The sequence below is a fragment of the Cyclopterus lumpus genome, chromosome 9, assembly GCF_009769545.1.
Source record: "Cyclopterus lumpus isolate fCycLum1 chromosome 9, fCycLum1.pri, whole genome shotgun sequence".
Taxonomy (NCBI): Eukaryota; Metazoa; Chordata; class Actinopteri; order Perciformes; family Cyclopteridae; genus Cyclopterus; species Cyclopterus lumpus.
This window is the reverse complement of record NC_046974.1, coordinates 532,501-550,051: the sequence shown is the minus strand read 5'-3', so window position 1 is coordinate 550,051 and position 17,551 is coordinate 532,501. Positions and strand designations below refer to the sequence as shown.

The window sequence follows — 17,551 nt, the reverse complement described above, 5'->3', positions numbered from 1 at the left end:
ATACAGGAGAACATTCCTAATACTACAGGAGAACATTCCTGATACAGGAGAATATTTCTGATACAGAAGAACATTCCTTATGCAGGAGAACATTCCTGATACAGAACATTCCTGATACAGAACATTCCTGATACAGGAGAACATTCCTGATACAGGAGAACATTCCTGATACAGGAGAACATTCCTAATACTACAGGAGAACATTCCTGATACAGGAGAACATTCCAGATACAGGAGAACATTCCTTATGCAGGAGAACATTCCTGATACAGAACATTCCTGATAAAGAACATTCCTGATACAGGAGAACATTCCTGATACAGAACATTCCAGATACAGGAGAACATTCCTAATACTACAGGAGAACATTCCTGATACAGGAGAATACTTCTGATACTACAGGAGAACATTCCTGATACAGGAGAACATTCCTGATACAGGAGAACATTCCTACCCACTGCAATAAGACTGCACAAGAAATATCCTCAAATGAACATCAATAGACGTTACACTACTTCACTTTATATACAATGAGACACTGTATACACTTTATCTAATCTAAAACTACAATACATATATACAAACTAAATAAGTATACTACTACAAAAAGTATTACTACTAATAATACATATTGTTGGGATAATTATTATGATTTAATATTATAATAAGAATAAATAGCATATCAAAAATGTATCATGAGGTTTTTACACACTTTGATATTATGATTATTTATAAACAATATTTATTCATCCAGAACACAAATGATAAAATACTCAATAAATTATGGTTCCTCATTTCAAAAAGTTCCATTTAAATTAAACATCTCAATTGTGTAACATGTTGATGATTAGTCCTTTAATCTTATCGGTTACAATTTATATGTGAAAAGAGCTTTTCCTGAAATAGTCCAGAGGTCTCCGAGGGCCCATGAACGCAGCACAGTCGTTTCGTCAGTCCACGCGCAGACTCAGTTTGAGAAAGATCGTCTCTTATGAAGCGTTTCCCTCTTCAGGAAAACCCGCGCCGACAGCGACCACACCGAGCGGGTTAAAACACGTTCCTGCTCACCGGTTATTGTTGTTTAAAGATCGATGAGCTTCATCGATATCGTTCCCATGTATTGATCCGTTATTACATTACATTACATTGTATTGATCCGTTATCACGTCGGTCTGTTCAAAAACCGGTTCGATTCTCTGTTTCCGTACAGAGTGATACGTCTGTCCGTTTAACGCTCTAAACACACGTCTCCGCTCTCATGTCGGACCGCGTCTCTCCGCTCCTCGCGGACCCAGACTCTGCTGCTCCCTGACGGCCCGCTTTCGGTGCGGCTCCCCGCTAATCCCACCCCACCCGGTTGGTTCGACAGGGATGCTCCGGTTCTGGTTCCAGGCGGCGGTCGTCCTGTGGCTCGTGCCCGGGTGTGTGGGAGCTGCGGCCCGGCTGTACACGGATGAGGACCCGCTGGTGATCCTGGGCAGCGGCAGCCTGATGCTCGCCGTGGGGAACTCGTCCTCGGCCTGGCTGGTCCAGTTCTACTCGTCCTGGTGCGGACACTGCATCCAGTACTCCAGCACGTGGAGGGCTCTGGCGCAGGACGTCAAAGGTACCGCCGCTCCAGACTCCACTCAAACCAGACTCCCGGTCCGTCGGTGCCGCGGAGCTTCACGTTAAAGCACCGCCGGTGTCCGGTTCGGCTCCGGTTCGGCTCCGGTCCAGACAGCAACACCGGAGCCCGGTTCTTTGTCGCGTGTCGCTGACGAGGTTCGCGTCGCTTCAGCGATTTAAAGCAGATTATTGAACGCAGTTCAATGAAGTTTAAAAAGAAAACAAATTAATCTGTTAAACACGAATCATGACGTCATTAATGATCAATTCGCGCTGCTGATTGATCGCAATAAATAATGTATTAATCTCTCTCTCTATATCTATATCTCTATCTATATCTGATAGAGATATAGATAGAGATATATCGCACAATCGTCGGACATGACTAGGTCACCTGTGGTATCCTAGAAACGACCACGAGATGCTTTGTCAGTAATTAAATCAATTAATAAGAACTGGTTTTGAACTGCTGTTGGCTCAGCTAGCTAATGACTCACATTTATTCACTACTGAATCAACAACAGGTGATCTTATGTACAAACTATGAACACATTTTGTTTATCATTTATTTCTAGTTAAACTCCTTCGAGTCCTTTTGAAAGTAAATATAAACTTTTATCTTGAAATATCTTCCTGGAAGTTACAAAATGCTAGTTTGTGATTTAAGGTTATTGGAAATATGTTTTTTATTCATCAGCTTTAATCTTGAAAGAAGTCAAAGAAGAGAAATAATATAAATCAAATATTCATTTTTTTAAACAGCCTTTGGCTATAAACATCTTCATAAGACAATAATAATAATTGCATAATAATAAAACACACTAAACACACAGAACAAACTATGTGAATCAGTCTTTAGTCTCCATCTGTCTCTTGAACTGGAGACAGACAGACCGGATCACCAGCATCAGACACCTCCAGGTCCAATGGACCCTATGAGACGTGAAGTCACAACGACTCCGGGGAGGAAGCAGAGTTAATAAGGTGCAATGGAGAGATGTAAATTCATCCATAAGGAGAGAGAGAAGAGGAGAGAGGTGCTCAGTGTATCCTAAAACATCCCCCAGCAGCCTATAAGCCTATAGCAGCATATCAAGGGGCTGGACCAGGGCAAACCTGATTCAGCCCTAACTATAAGCACTATTAAAGAGGAAAGTCTTAAGTCTATTCTTAATGAGGTGACTGTGTCTGCCTCCAGGACTGAAAGTGGAAGCTGGTTCCATAAAAGAGGAGCTTGATGACTGAAGGCTCTGGCTCCCATCCTACTTTTTAGGACTCTAGGAACCACAAGTAGCCCCGCATTTAGTGAGAGCAGCACTCTAGTGGGGCAATGTGGTACTACAAGCTCCTTAAGATATGATGGTGCATCACCAATCAAGGCTTTGTAGGTGAGGAGAAGAATTTTAAATGTGATTCTTGATTTTACAGGGAGCCAGTGCAGAGCAGCTAATAATACAGGAGTAATGTGATCTCTTTTCTTAGTTTTTGTGAGTACACGAGCTGCAGCATTCTGGATCAACTGAAAGGGACTTAAGAGACTTATTAGAGCAGCCTGATAATAAGGAGTTGCAGTAATCTAGTCTGGAAGTAACAAACGCGTGAACCAGCTTTTCTGCATCTTTTTGGGACAAGATGTGTCTGATTTTTGAAATGTTACGTAGATGAAAAAATGCAATCCTTGAGATTTGCTTAACGTGGAGTTAAAGGACAAGTCTGGGTCAAAGATAACTAGAGATTCTTTACAGTGGTGTTGGATGCCAGGGAAATGCCATCTACAGAAACCACATCACCAGATAATTGATCTCTGAGGTGTTCAGGGCCAGTAAAATAACTTCAGTTTTGTCTGAGTTTAACATCAGGAAGTTGCAGGTCATCCATGTTTTTATGTCTTTAAGACATTCTTGAATTTTAGCGAGCTGGTTGGTCTCCTCTGGTTTGATCCATAGATATAATTGAGTATCGTCTGCATAGCAATGAAAGTTTATGGAGTGTTTCCTGATAATGTTGCCCAAAGGAAGCATATATAAGGTAAATAAAATTGGTCCAAGCACAGAACCTTGTGGAACTCCGTGATTAACGTTGGTGGTCATTGAGGCGAAAGCAGTACAGAGATGAGTCCTTTATCAGCACTAAGGTCTAACAAGACCAGTACAGAGATGAGTCCTTTATCTGATAGGAGAGCGCGCACACAAACAGCCTGAAAGAGCTGAGCAATAAATGAGCATTAAGAAACATCGATGCATACCACTGGAAAGAGATCACCGTAATGTACCGCATACCTCTGGAAAGAGATCACCGTAATGTACCACATACCGCTGGAAAGAGATCACCGTAATGTACCGCATACCACTGGAAAGAGATCACCGTAATGTACCGCATACCGCTGGAAAGAGATCACCGTAATGTACCACATACCGCTGGAAAGAGATCACCGTAATGTACCGCATACCGCTGGAAAGAGATCACCGTAATGTACCGCATACCGCTGGAAAGAGATCACCGTAATGTACCGCATACCACTGGAAAGAGATCACCGTAATGTACCGCATACCGCTGGAAAGAGATCACCGTAATGTACCGCATACCGCTGGAAAGAGATCACCGTAATGTACCGCATACCACTGGAAAGAGATCACCGTAATGTACCGCATACCACTGGAAAGAGATCACCGTAATGTACCGCATACCGCTGGAAAGAGATCACCGTAATGTACCGCATACCGCTGGAAGGAGATCACCGTAATGTACCGCATACCGCTGGAAAGAGATCACCGTAATGTACCGCATACCGTTGGAAAACGCCGCTTCTTAGTGTTCACAATCCTTTGGCATTACATCGTAAAGCATTAACTTTCGAAGAGTTCCGGTAATTTGAATTTGGCATGTCACTTTCTGTCACCGGAGACGGGGTTCGTACTACAAGAGTTTTAGAGTTGTAAAATTAACAGCTGCATCCAGAGTATTTTTCCTCGGCATAACGAACGCACATCAAACCCACAGGACTGCACCGCCCCGGACCAACAACACTGTTACATTGAAATGGGTTCTTTACTTTTTAGTTATTGGCTTTTGTGTCTGTCGGTAGTTTTAACGACTGTTACCTGCTTACATTCAGGTTTACCTGTAAGTTCAGGTAGTTACAGAATGTGTCTGTCTGTAGTTTTAACGAGTGTTACCTGCTTACATTCAGGTTTACCTGTAAGTCCAGGTAGTTACAGAATGTGTCTGTCGGTAGTTTTAACGAGTGTTACCTGCTTACATTCAGGTTTACCTGTAAGTCCAGGTAGTTACAGAATGTGTCTGTCGGTAGTAGTTAACGAGTGTTACCTGCTTACATTCAGGTTTACTTGAGGCAAATAAAGGGAAGTTAGCAACTGTCTACATTGAGCGAGTGTGAACAAGCAAATTCAAAATACAAGAAAACGCCCCTGCTCTCCATCCATCTGATACTGGCCCGGCCCGTCTGTCAAATTTTAAAAGTCAATGTGGCCCCTGAGCCAAAAAGTTTGCCCACCCCTGGTCTATACTCTAATAGTTATTTTCATTGAAGAAGTTCATGAAGTCATTACTACTGAGGTCTATAGGAATACACGGCTCCACAGAGCTGTGACTCTCTGTCAGCCTGGCTACAGTGCTAAAGAGAACCCTGGGGTTGTTCTTATTTTTCTCTATTACTGATGAGTAATAGGCTGCTCTGGCATTACGGAGAGCCTTTTTATATGTTTTAAGACTGTCTCTCCAAACTAAGCGTGATTCTTCCAGATTGGTGGAACGCCATATGCTTTAAAGCTTTGGTGAAGTTTGCTTTAGGTCGCGGGTCTGAGGGTTCTACCAGGAAGCAAACCTCCTTTGACTCACTGTCTTCTTCTTCAGTGGGGCTATCAAGTCTAGTGTCATTCTCAGTGAGCCTGTAGCACTATACGTGTGTGTGTGTGTGTGTGTGTATATATATGTGTGTGTGTGTGTATATGTGTGTGTGTATATATGTATGTATGTATGTATGTGTATATATATATATATATATATATATATATATATATATATATATATATATATATTAGTATATTAAACTACCTTTCCCCCCTAGACTGGCAGCAGGTGGTGAGCATCGGGGTTGTGGACTGCGCTCAGGAAGAAAACTTTGACGTCTGTAAAGACTTCAGCATCAAGTTCTACCCGACATTCAAGGTACTACTGTGTACTGAGTGCTACTGCTGTGTACTACTGCTGTGTACTAGTATGTGTACTAGTATGTGCTCAATTTATACTGTCTACTGTCTACTTGATGATATTTTTCTTTTTCTGTGTTCTAGTACTACTTCATGATGTTCTAGTACTATTTCATGATGTTATTGTACTACATGATGTATTTTAGTACTACATCATGATGTGTTCTAGTACTTCATGATGTTCTAGTACTTCATGATGTTCTAGTACTTCATGATGTTCTAGTACTACTTCATGATGTTCTAGTACTTCATGATGTTCTAGTACTTCATGATGTTCTAGTACTACTTCATGATGTTCTAGTACTTCATGATGTTCTAGTACTTCATGATGCTCTAGTACTACTTCATGATGTTCTAGTACTTCATGATGCTCTAGTACTACTTCATGATGTTCTAGTACTTCATGATGTTCTAGTACTTCATGATGCTCTAGTACTTCATGATGATCTAGTACTACTTCATGATGTTCTAGTACTTCATGATGCTCTAGTACTACTTCATGATGTTCTAGTACTTCATGATGTTCTAGTACTTCATGATGCTCTAGTACTACTTCATGATGTTCTAGTAGTACTTCATGATGTTCTAGTACTTCATGATGCTCTAGTACTACTTCATGATGTTCTAGTACTTCATGATTCTCTAGTACTACTTCATGATGTTCTAGTACTTCATGATGCTCTAGTACTTCATGATGCTCTAGTACTTCATGATGTTCTAGTACTACTTCATGATGTTCTAGTACTTCATGATGCTCTAGTACTTCATGATGTTCTAGTACTACTTCATGATGCTCTAGTACTTCATGATGCTCTAGTACTACTTCATGATGTTCTACTACTTCATGATGTTCTAGTACTTCATGATGCTCTAGTACTACTTCATGATGTTCTAGTACTACTTCATGATGTTCTAGTACTTCATGATGTTCTAGTACTTCATGATGTTCTAGTACTTCATGATGTTCTAGTACTTCATGATGCTCTAGTACTACTTCATGATGTTCTAGTACTTCATGATGCTCTAGTACTTCATGATGTTCTAGTACTTCATGATGTTCTAGTACTTCATGATGTTCTAGTACTTCATGATGCTCTAGTACTACTTCATGATGTTCTAGTACTTCATGATGTTCTAGTACTTCATGATGCTCTAGTACTACTTCATGATGTTCTAGTACTTCATGATGTTCTAGTACTACTTCATGATGCTCTAGTACTTCATGATGCTCTAGTACTACTTCATGATGTTCTAGTACTTCATGATGTTCTAGTACTTCATGATGCTCTAGTACTACTTCATGATGTTCTAGTACTACTTCATGATGTTCTAGTACTTCATGATGTTCTAGTACTTCATGATGTTCTAGTACTTCATGATGTTCTAGTACTTCATGATGCTCTAGTACTACTTCATGATGTTCTAGTACTTCATGATGCTCTAGTACTTCATGATGTTCTAGTACTTCATGATGTTCTAGTACTTCATGATGTTCTAGTACTTCATGATGCTCTAGTACTACTTCATGATGTTCTAGTACTTCATGATGCTCTAGTACTACTTCATGATGCTCTAGTACTACTTCATGATGCTCTAGTACTACTTCATGATGTTCTACTACTTCATGATGTTCTAGTACTTCATGATGCTCTAGTACTTCATGATGTTCTACTACTTCATGATGTTCTAGTACTTCATGATGCTCTAGTACTACTTCATGATGTTCTACTACTTCATGATGTTCTAGTACTTCATGATGCTCTAGTACTTCATGATGTTCTAGTACTTCATGATGCTCTAGTACTACTTCATGATGTTCTAGTACTTCATGATGCTCTAGTACTACTTCATGATGTTCTAGTACTTCATGATGCTCTAGTACTACTTCATGATGTTCTAGTACTTCATGATGCTCTAGTACTACTTCATGATGTTCTAGTACTTCATGATGTTCTAGTACTTCATGATGCTCTAGTACTACTTCATGATGCTCTAGTACTACTTCATGATGTTCTAGTACTTCATGATGCTCTAGTACTACTTCATGATGTTCTAGTACTTCATGATGCTCTAGTACTACTTCATGATGCTCTAGTACTACTTCATGATGTTCTAGTACTTCATGATGCTCTAGTACTTCATGATGTTCTAGTACTTCATGATGTTCTAGTACTTCATGATGCTCTAGTACTTCATGATGTTCTAGTACTTCATGATGTTCTAGTACTTCATGATGCTCTAGTACTACTTCATGATGTTCTAGTACTTCATGATGCTCTAGTACTACTTCATGATGTTCTAGTACTTCATGATGCTCTAGTACTACTTCATGATGTTCTAGTACTTCATGATGCTCTAGTACTACTTCATGATGTTCTAGTACTTCATGATGTTCTAGTACTTCATGATGTTCTAGTACTTCATGATGCTCTAGTACTACTTCATGATGCTCTAGTACTTCATGATGCTCTAGTACTTCATGATGTTCTAGTACTTCATGATGTTCTAGTACTTCATGATGCTCTAGTACTACTTCATGATGTTCTAGTACTTCATGATGCTCTAGTACTACTTCATGATGTTCTAGTACTTCATGATGCTCTAGTACTACTTCATGATGTTCTAGTACTTCATGATGCTCTAGTACTACTTCATGATGTTCTAGTACTTCATGATGTTCTAGTACTTCATGATGTTCTAGTACTTCATGATGCTCTAGTACTACTTAATGATGCTCTAGTACTACTTCATGATGTTCTAGTACTTCATGATGCTCTAGTACTTCATGTTCTAGTACTTCATGATGTTCTAGTACTTCATGATGCTCTAGTACTACTTCATGATGTTCTAGTACTACTTCATGATGTTCTAGTACTTCATGATGTTCTAGTACTTCATGATGTTCTAGTACTACTTCATGATGCTCTAGTACTTCATGATGTTCTAGTACTTCATGATGCTCTAGTACTTCATGATGCTCTACTACTTCATGATGTTCTAGTACTTCATGATGCTCTAGTACTTCATGATGTTCTAGTACTTCATGATGTTCTAGTACTACTTCATGATGCTCTAGTACTTCATGATGCTCTAGTACTTCATGATGTTCTAGTACTTCATGATGTTCTAGTACTTCATGATGCTCTAGTACTACTTCATGATGTTCTACTACTTCATGATGTTCTAGTACTTCATGATGTTCTAGTACTTCATGATGTTCTAGTACTTCATGATGCTCTAGTACTACTTCATGATGTTCTACTACTTCATGATGTTCTAGTACTTCATGATGTTCTACTACTTCATGATGTTCTAGTACTTCATGATGTTCTAGTACTACTTCATGATGCTCTAGTACTTCATGATGTTCTAGTACTTCATGATGTTCTAGTACTTCATGATGTTCTAGTACTTCATGATGTTCTAGTACTTCATGATGCTCTAGTACTACTTCATGATGCTCTAGTACTACTTCATGATGTTCTAGTACTACTTCATGATGTTCTAGTACTTCATGATGTTCTAGTACTTCATGATGCTCTAGTACTACTTCATGATGCTCTAGTACTACTTCATGATGTTCTAGTACTACTTCATGATGTTCTAGTACTTCATGATGCTCTAGTACTACTTCATGATGTTCTAGTACTACTTCATGATGCTCTAGTACTACTTCATGATGCTCTAGTACTACTTCATGATGCTCTAGTACTTCATGATGTTCTAGTACTACTTCATGATGCTCTAGTACTACTTCATGATGCTCTAGTACTACTTCATGATGTTCTACTACTTCATGATGTTCTAGTACTTCATGATGCTCTAGTACTACTTCATGATGTTCTAGTACTTCATGATGTTCTAGTACTTCATGATGCTCTAGTACTACTTCATGATGTTCTACTACTTCATGATGTTCTAGTACTTCATGATGTTCTACTACTTCATGATGTTCTAGTACTTCATGATGTTCTAGTACTACTTCATGATGCTCTAGTACTTCATGATGCTCTAGTACTACTTCATGATGTTCTAGTACTTCATGATGTTCTAGTACTTCATGATGTTCTAGTACTTCATGATGCTCTAGTACTACTTCATGATGCTCTAGTACTACTTCATGATGTTCTAGTACTACATGATGTTCTAGTACTTCATGATGTTCTAGTACTTCATGATGTTCTAGTACTTCATGATGTTCTAGTACTTCATGATGCTCTAGTACTACTTCATGATGCTCTAGTACTACTTCATGATGTTCTAGTACTACTTCATGATGTTCTAGTACTTCATGATGCTCTAGTACTACTTCATGATGTTCTAGTACTTCATGATGCTCTAGTACTACTTCATGATGTTCTAGTACTTCATGATGCTCTAGTACTTCATGATGCTCTAGTACTACTTCATGATGCTCTAGTACTACTTCATGATGCTCTAGTACTTCATGATGTTCTAGTACTACTTCATGATGCTCTAGTACTACTTCATGATGCTCTAGTACTACTTCATGATGTTCTACTACTTCATGATGTTCTAGTACTTCATGATGCTCTAGTACTACTTCATGATGTTCTACTACTTCATGATGTTCTAGTACTTCATGATGCTCTAGTACTACTTCATGATGCTCTAGTACTACTTCATGATGTTCTACTACTTCATGATGTTCTAGTACTTCATGATGCTCTAGTACTACTTCATGATGCTCTAGTACTACTTCATGATGTTCTACTACTTCATGATGTTCTAGTACTACTTCATGATGCTCTAGTACTACTTCATGATGCTCTAGTACTACTTCATGATGCTCTAGTACTACTTCATGATGTTCTAGTACTTCATGATGCTCTACTACTTCATGATGTTCTAGTACTTCATGATGTTCTAGTACTTCATGATGTTCTAGTACTTCATGATGCTCTACTACTTCATGATGTTCTAGTACTTCATGATGCTCTACTACTTCATGATGTTCTAGTACGTCATGATGTTCTAGTACTTCATGATGCTCTACTACTTCATGATGTTCTAGTACTTCATGATGCTCTACTACTTCATGATGTTCTAGTACGTCATGATGTTCTACTACTTCATGATGCTCTAGTACTTCATGATGTTCTAGTACTTCATGATGTTCTAGTACGTCATGATGTTCTCTTGTCCTCAGTACTTTCATGCTCACAGTCCGCAGACAGACAGAGGGACGCTCTACAGAGGTGAGACACGTTCCCTTTGTCTTCAAACTCAAGAGTCACTCAGACATTCAGCTGCTTCAGACCCGTCTCTCTCTCTCACCTGTCTCTCTCTCACCTGTCTGTCTCTCACCTGTCTGTCTCTCTCTCTCTCTCTCAATTCAATAGGCTTTATTGGCATTGATGCAACAACAATATTGCCAAACCACGAGACATAGCAACACAAAAAAATATATACAATTCATACGGATAATAATAACAATATGACAAATAATCACATTGAAAGAAAATACAGTGTGTCTTGGGACGTGTGTGTGTGTGTCTCTAAACCTTTGATCTGGGAGTTGACTCAGAGACCTGAACCCAGAGACCTGAACCAGAGACCTGAACCCAGAGACCTGAACCAGAGACCTGAACCCAGAGACCTGAACCCAGAGACCTGAACCCAGAGACCTGAACCCAGAGACCTGAACCAGAGACCTGAACCCAGAGACCTGAACCCAGAGACCTGAACCCAGAGACCTGAACCAGAGACCTGGAGCTGATCCGGTCCAATAAAGTCCGTCTGTGTTCTGTATATTTGTACTTGAGGAGGTCATCTCTGTCTCAACCTCACCTGGAGAACACTGACCACACATTCTGTTCTTTGGGTTGACAAGGTCTCTCTGTCTCTGTACCCGTCTCTCTGTCTCTGTACCCGTCTCTCTGTCTCTGTACCCGTCTCTCTGTCTCTGTACCCGTCTCTCTGTCTCTGTACCCGTCTCTCTCTCTCTGTACCCGTCTCTCTGTCTCTGTACCCGTCTCTCTGTCTCTGTACCCGTCTCTCTCTCTCTGTACCTGTCTGTCTCTGTACCCGTCTCTCTCTCTCTGTACCTGTCTGTCTCTGTACCCGTCTCTCTCTCTCTGTACCCGTCTGTCTCTGTACCCGTCTCTCTCTCTCTCTGTACCCGTCTCTCTGTCTCTCTCTCTCTCTGTACCCGTCTCTCTCTCTCTGTACCTGTCTGTCTCTGTACCCGTCTCTCTCTCTCTCTGTACCCGTCTCTCTGTCTCTCTCTCTCTCTGTACCCGTCTCTCTCTCTCTCTCTGTACCCGTCTCTCTGTCTCTCTCTCTCTCTGTACCCATCTCTCTCTCTCTGTACCCGTCTGTCTCTGTACCCGTCTCTCTCTCTCTCTGTACCCGTCTCTCTGTCTCTCTCTCTCTCTGTACCCGTCTCTCTCTCTCTCTCTGTACCCGTCTCTCTCTCTCTGTACCCGTCTGTCTCTGTACCCGTCTCTCTCTCTCTCTCTGTACCCATCTCTGTCTCTCTGTACCCGTCTCTCTCTCTCTCTCTCTCTGTACCCGTCTCTCTCTCTCTGTACCCGTCTGTCTCTGTACCCGTCTCTCTCTCTCTGTACCCGTCTCTCTGTCTCTCTCTCTCTCTGTACCCGTCTCTCTCTCTCTCTGTACCCGTCTCTCTGTCTCTCTCTCTCTCTCTCTCTCTGTACCCGTCTCTCTGTCTCTGTACCCGTCTCTCTCTCTCTCTCTCTGTACCCGTCTCTCTCTGTCTCTCTCTGTACCCGTCTCTCTGTCTCTGTACCCGTCTCTCTCTCTCTCTCTGTACCCGTCTCTCTGTCTCTGTACCCGTCTCTCTGTCTCTGTACCCGTCTCTCTCTCTCTCTCTCTGTACCCGTCTCTCTCTCTCTCTGTACCCGTCTCTCTCTGTCTCTGTACCCGTCTCTCTCTTGTACCCGTCTCTCTCTCTCTGTACCCGTCTCTCTGTCTCTGTACCCGTCTCTCTCTCTCTCTCTCTGTACCCGTCTCTCTCTCTCTCTCTCTGTACCCGTCTCTCTGTCTCTGTACCCGTCTCTCTCTCTCTCTCTGTACCCGTCTCTCTGTCTCTGTACCCGTCTCTCTCTCTCTCTCTCTGTACCCGTCTCTCTGTCTGTACCCGTCTCTCTCTGTCTCTGTACCCGTCTCTCTCTTGTACCCGTCTCTCTCTCTCTCTCTGTACCCGTCTCTCTGTCTCTGTACCCGTCTCTCTCTCTCTCTCTCTGTACCCGTCTCTCTGTCTCTCTCTCTCTCTGTACCCGTCTCTCTCTCTCTCTGTACCCGTCTCTCTGTCTCTCTCTCTCTCTGTACCCGTCTCTCTCTCTCTCTCTCTGTACCCGTCTCTCTCTCTCTCTCTCTGTACCCGTCTCTCTGTCTCTCTCTCTCTCTGTACCCGTCTCTCTCTCTCTCTGTACCCGTCTCTCTGTCTCTCTCTCTCTCTCTGTACCCGTCTCTCTGTCTCTCTCTCTCTCTCTGTACCCGTCTCTCTCTCTCTCTCTGTACCCGTCTCTCTGTCTCTCTCTCTCTCTCTGTACCCGTCTCTCTGTCTCTCTCTCTCTCTGTACCCGTCTCTCTGTATCTCTCTCTCTCTGTACCCGTCTCTCTGTCTCTCTCTCTCTCTGTACCCGTCTCTCTCTCTCTCTCTGTACCCGTCTCTCTGTCTCTCTCTCTCTCTGTACCCGTCTCTCTGTCTTTCTCTCTCTCTGTACCCGTCTCTCTCTCTCTCTGTACCCGTCTCTCTCTCTGTACCCGTCTCTCTCTCTCTCTCTGTACCCATCTCTCTCTCTCTGTACCCGTCTCTCTCTCTCTCTGTACCCGTCTCTCTCTCTGTACCCGTCTCTCTCTCTCTCTCTGTACCCATCTCTCTCTCTCTGTACCCGTCTCTCTCTGTCTCTGTACCCATCTCTCTCTCTCTGTACCCGTCTGTCTCTGTACCCGTCTCTCTCTCTCTGTACCCGTCTCTCTGTCTCTCTCTCTCTCTGTACCCGTCTCTCTCTCTCTCTGTACCCGTCTCTCTGTCTCTCTCTCTCTCTCTCTCTCTGTACCCGTCTCTCTGTCTCTGTACCCGTCTCTCTCTCTCTCTCTGTACCAGTCTCTCTCTCTCTCTCTGTACCCGTCTCTCTCTGTCTCTGTACCCGTCTCTCTCTTTCTCTCTGTACCCGTCTCTCTGTCTCTGTACCCGTCTCTCTGTCTCTGTACCCGTCTCTCTCTCTCTCTCTCTCTCTCTGTACCCGTCTCTCTCTCTCTCTGTACCCGTCTCTCTCTGTCTCTGTACCCGTCTCTCTCTTGTACCCGTCTCTCTCTCTCTGTACCCGTCTCTCTGTCTCTGTACCCGTCTCTCTCTCTCTCTCTCTCTCTGTACCCGTCTCTCTCTCTCTCTCTCTGTACCCGTCTCTCTGTCTCTGTACCCGTCTCTCTCTCTCTCTCTGTACCCGTCTCTCTGTCTCTGTACCCGTCTCTCTCTCTCTCTCTCTGTACCCGTCTCTCTGTCTGTACCCGTCTCTCTCTGTCTCTGTACCCGTCTCTCTCTTGTACCCGTCTCTCTCTCTCTCTCTCTGTACCCGTCTCTCTGTCTCTGTACCCGTCTCTCTCTCTCTCTCTCTGTACCCGTCTCTCTGTCTCTCTCTCTCTCTGTACCCGTCTCTCTCTCTCTCTGTACCCGTCTCTCTGTCTCTCTCTCTCTCTGTACCCGTCTCTCTCTCTCTCTCTGTACCCGTCTCTCTCTCTCTCTCTCTGTACCCGTCTCTCTGTCTCTCTCTCTCTCTGTACCCGTCTCTCTCTCTCTCTGTACCCGTCTCTCTGTCTCTCTCTCTCTCTCTGTACCCGTCTCTCTGTCTCTCTCTCTCTCTCTGTACCCGTCTCTCTCTCTCTCTCTGTACCCGTCTCTCTGTCTCTCTCTCTCTCTCTGTACCCGTCTCTCTGTATCTCTCTCTCTCTGTACCCGTCTCTCTCTCTCTCTCTGTACCCATCTCTCTCTCTCTGTACCCGTCTCTGTCTCTGTACCCGTCTCTCTCTCTCTCTGTACCCGTCTCTCTCTCTCTCTGTACCCGTCTCTCTCTCTCTCTCTGTACCCATCTCTCTCTCTCTGTACCCGTCTCTCTCTCTCTGTACCCGTCTCTCTCTCTCTGTACCCGTTTCTCTCTCTCTGTACCCGTCTCTCTCTCTCTGTACCCGTCTCTCTCTCTCTGTACCCGTCTCTCTCTCTCTCTGTACCCGTCTCTCTCTCTCTCTGTACCCATCTCTCTCTGTACCCGTCTCTCTCTCTCTGTACCCGTCTCTCTCTGTACCCGTCTCTCTCTCTCTCTGTACCCGTCTCTCTGTCTCTCTCTGTACCCGTCTCTCTCTCTCTGTACCCGTCTCTCTCTCTCTGTACCCGTCTCTCTCTCTGTACCCGTCTCTCTCTCTGTACCCGTCTCTCTCTCTCTCTGTACCCGTCTCTCTGTCTCTCTCTCTCTCTGTACCCATTGTCGTATCTTTCAAGCGGCAGTGATGTTGAAGAATGAGGATGAAGGAATCTCCGCGGACACTGTTCTTTCTGTTATAATAGAGTTTATTACAGAGAGGAATCACAGGTCAGGACGAGCGTCTAGATCGCTCGGAGAAGCTTCTCAGCCAAATGGAAGATCTACTGAGACTCAGTTATATAGCCACTTCGTCGTGCCCAGACCCTGAGATACCTAACGTGACTCAGGAACCCCCAATCTATACACTTACTTTTTAGACACAGGAATGTGTACCATATATCAAGATTAAGAAGTAACAGACGAGGTCACACAAAGGCCTCTTAACAGGGACAGACCCCTCTCCAACAGGTCAAAGGGCAACTATGTGGAACGGTATCTTATAAGCTGATCTTCTAAGGAAGCGGAGAATACACCACACCATCTCTCTCTCTCTCTCTGTACCCGTCTCTCTTTCTGTCGCCGTACCGTCTCTGTTTCTTTACTCGTCTCTCTCTCTCTGTCTCTGTACCTGTCTCTCTGTACCCGTCTCTCTCTCTGTCGCCGTACCGTCTCTGTTTCTTTACCCGTCTCTCTCTCTGTCTCTGTACCTGTCTCTCTGTACCCGTCTCTCTCTCTGTCGCCGTACCGTCTCTGTTTCTTTACCCGTCTCTCTGTCTCTAGGTGCCAACAGAGAGATCCAGTCAGTGAGACAGTTGATGGTGAACATCCTGCAGAACCACACCAAGGTAGACTGGCCAGACCACTGTCCTCCACTGAAAGCATACAGGTACCAGAACCCGACCAAACCGACAGATCCAGAATGAGTGACTAGTCCTGATCTGAGACTCTGATGGTTATGTTTCTAGTTCTGTGGAGCTTCTCCCTCTGCTGGGTCAAAGGTCAGACCACTACACCGCCATCATCGTAGAGGAACCGGACTCCTACGTAGGACGAGAGGTACCTCATGATGAAGCGGACCTTTTAAAACCAGGGATTTTAAGTCCTTCTTGGTGTGGATGTTCCTCAACTGTCTCTCCCTACCTGTCTGTTTCTCAGGTGATCCTGGACCTGCTGCAGTACTACGGAGTGGAGGTGAAGAGGGCTCTGAGCTCTGAGCTCCCTCTGCTGGATGCTCTGAAGATCACAACCTTCCCCTCCGTTTACCTGCTGCACCCGAATGCAACACACACACACCTGCACGTGTGAGTGCACACACACACACACACACACACACACACACACACACAGGACACTATTTACTCTTCTGCTTGTGTTCCTCTTCCTCCTCCAGTCAGAAGCGGTTGCGTTTCTTCTTCTCCTCCTTGTTGAGGACGTTACCAGGAGTTCATCGCAGGTTGAGGTCTACCAGCAGCACCAGTGGCGTCCCGGTGGTGACGGACAAGCAGGGCAGCGAACCCTGGAGAGACTTCGACAGGTTAGAGACCCGGTCGGGGATCCGGGCAGACCAGCTCAGTGCTGCTGGTCTGGGGAGTCTGAACCTGTTTGTGTATGCAGGTCGAAGGTGTACGCGGCTGATCTGGAGTCAGCCCTCCACTACCTGCTGAGAGTCGAGCTGGCTACCCACAATACCCTAGAGGGGGAGGAGCTAAAGATCTTTAAGGACTTTGTTACGTTGGTCGCAAAGGTAGCGGCTGTTTTTATTTATTCTTAATTCGGATTTGAATGTCCTCGTTAGTTTGATTCAGTTCAGTCTGAATGTGTTGGGCCCACATTACCCACAATGCTGCAGCAGGAAGAAGAAGAATGTGAGTCTCTCTACCTGTGCAGTTGTATCCAGGTGGAGGCTCCGTGGTGAAGCTGATGGAGACGCTCTCCGATTGGCTGCTCAGTCTGCCTCTTCCACGAATCCCCTACCAGGCCGTCCTGGACCTGGTGGACAACAAGATGAGGGTGAGACGCACGCACACGCAGAACAATAGCTAGAACCTGTCTCTCTGTACCCGTCTCTCTCTCTCTCTCTGTACCCGTCTTTCTCTCTCTCTCTCTCTGTACCCGTCTCTCTCTCTCTCTCTGTACCCGTCTCTCTCTCTCTCTCTCTGTACCCATCTCGCTCTCTCTCTCTCTCTCTCTCTCTGTACCCGTCTCTCTCTCTCTCTCTCTGTACCCGTCTCTCTCTCTCTCTCTGTACCCATCTCTCTCTCTCTCTCTCTCTGTACCCGTCTCTCTCTCTCTCTCTGTACCCATCTCTCTCTCTCTCTCTCTCTGTACCCGTCTCTCTCTCTCTCTCTGTACCCATCTCTCTCTCTC

General features: G+C 44.0%; 1 protein-coding gene across 2 annotated transcripts in view; it reads left to right on the top strand.

Annotated features, from left to right (window-relative positions):
• The first annotated feature begins 790 nt into the window (after positions 1–790).
• qsox2 (quiescin Q6 sulfhydryl oxidase 2) overlaps positions 791–17,551 on the top strand; it is a 20,816-nt gene continuing 4,055 nt past the window's right edge. The window contains exons 1-10 of one of the 2 annotated variants that reach the window (XM_034542558.1): positions 791–1,117; positions 1,211–1,606; positions 5,696–5,796; positions 11,008–11,056; positions 15,965–16,070; positions 16,150–16,240; positions 16,340–16,485; positions 16,575–16,718; positions 16,799–16,928; positions 17,072–17,194. In XM_034542558.1, coding sequence (XP_034398449.1) covers positions 1,372–1,606; positions 5,696–5,796; positions 11,008–11,056; positions 15,965–16,070; positions 16,150–16,240; positions 16,340–16,485; positions 16,575–16,718; positions 16,799–16,928; positions 17,072–17,194 — 1,125 coding nt within the window. In that variant the 5' untranslated portion in view covers positions 791–1,117; positions 1,211–1,371. Of the gene's footprint in view, positions 1,607–5,695; positions 5,797–11,007; positions 11,057–15,964; positions 16,071–16,149; positions 16,241–16,339; positions 16,486–16,574; positions 16,719–16,798; positions 16,929–17,071; positions 17,195–17,551 lie in introns of both variants that reach the window. The other variant, XM_034542557.1, reaches the window with a different exon arrangement.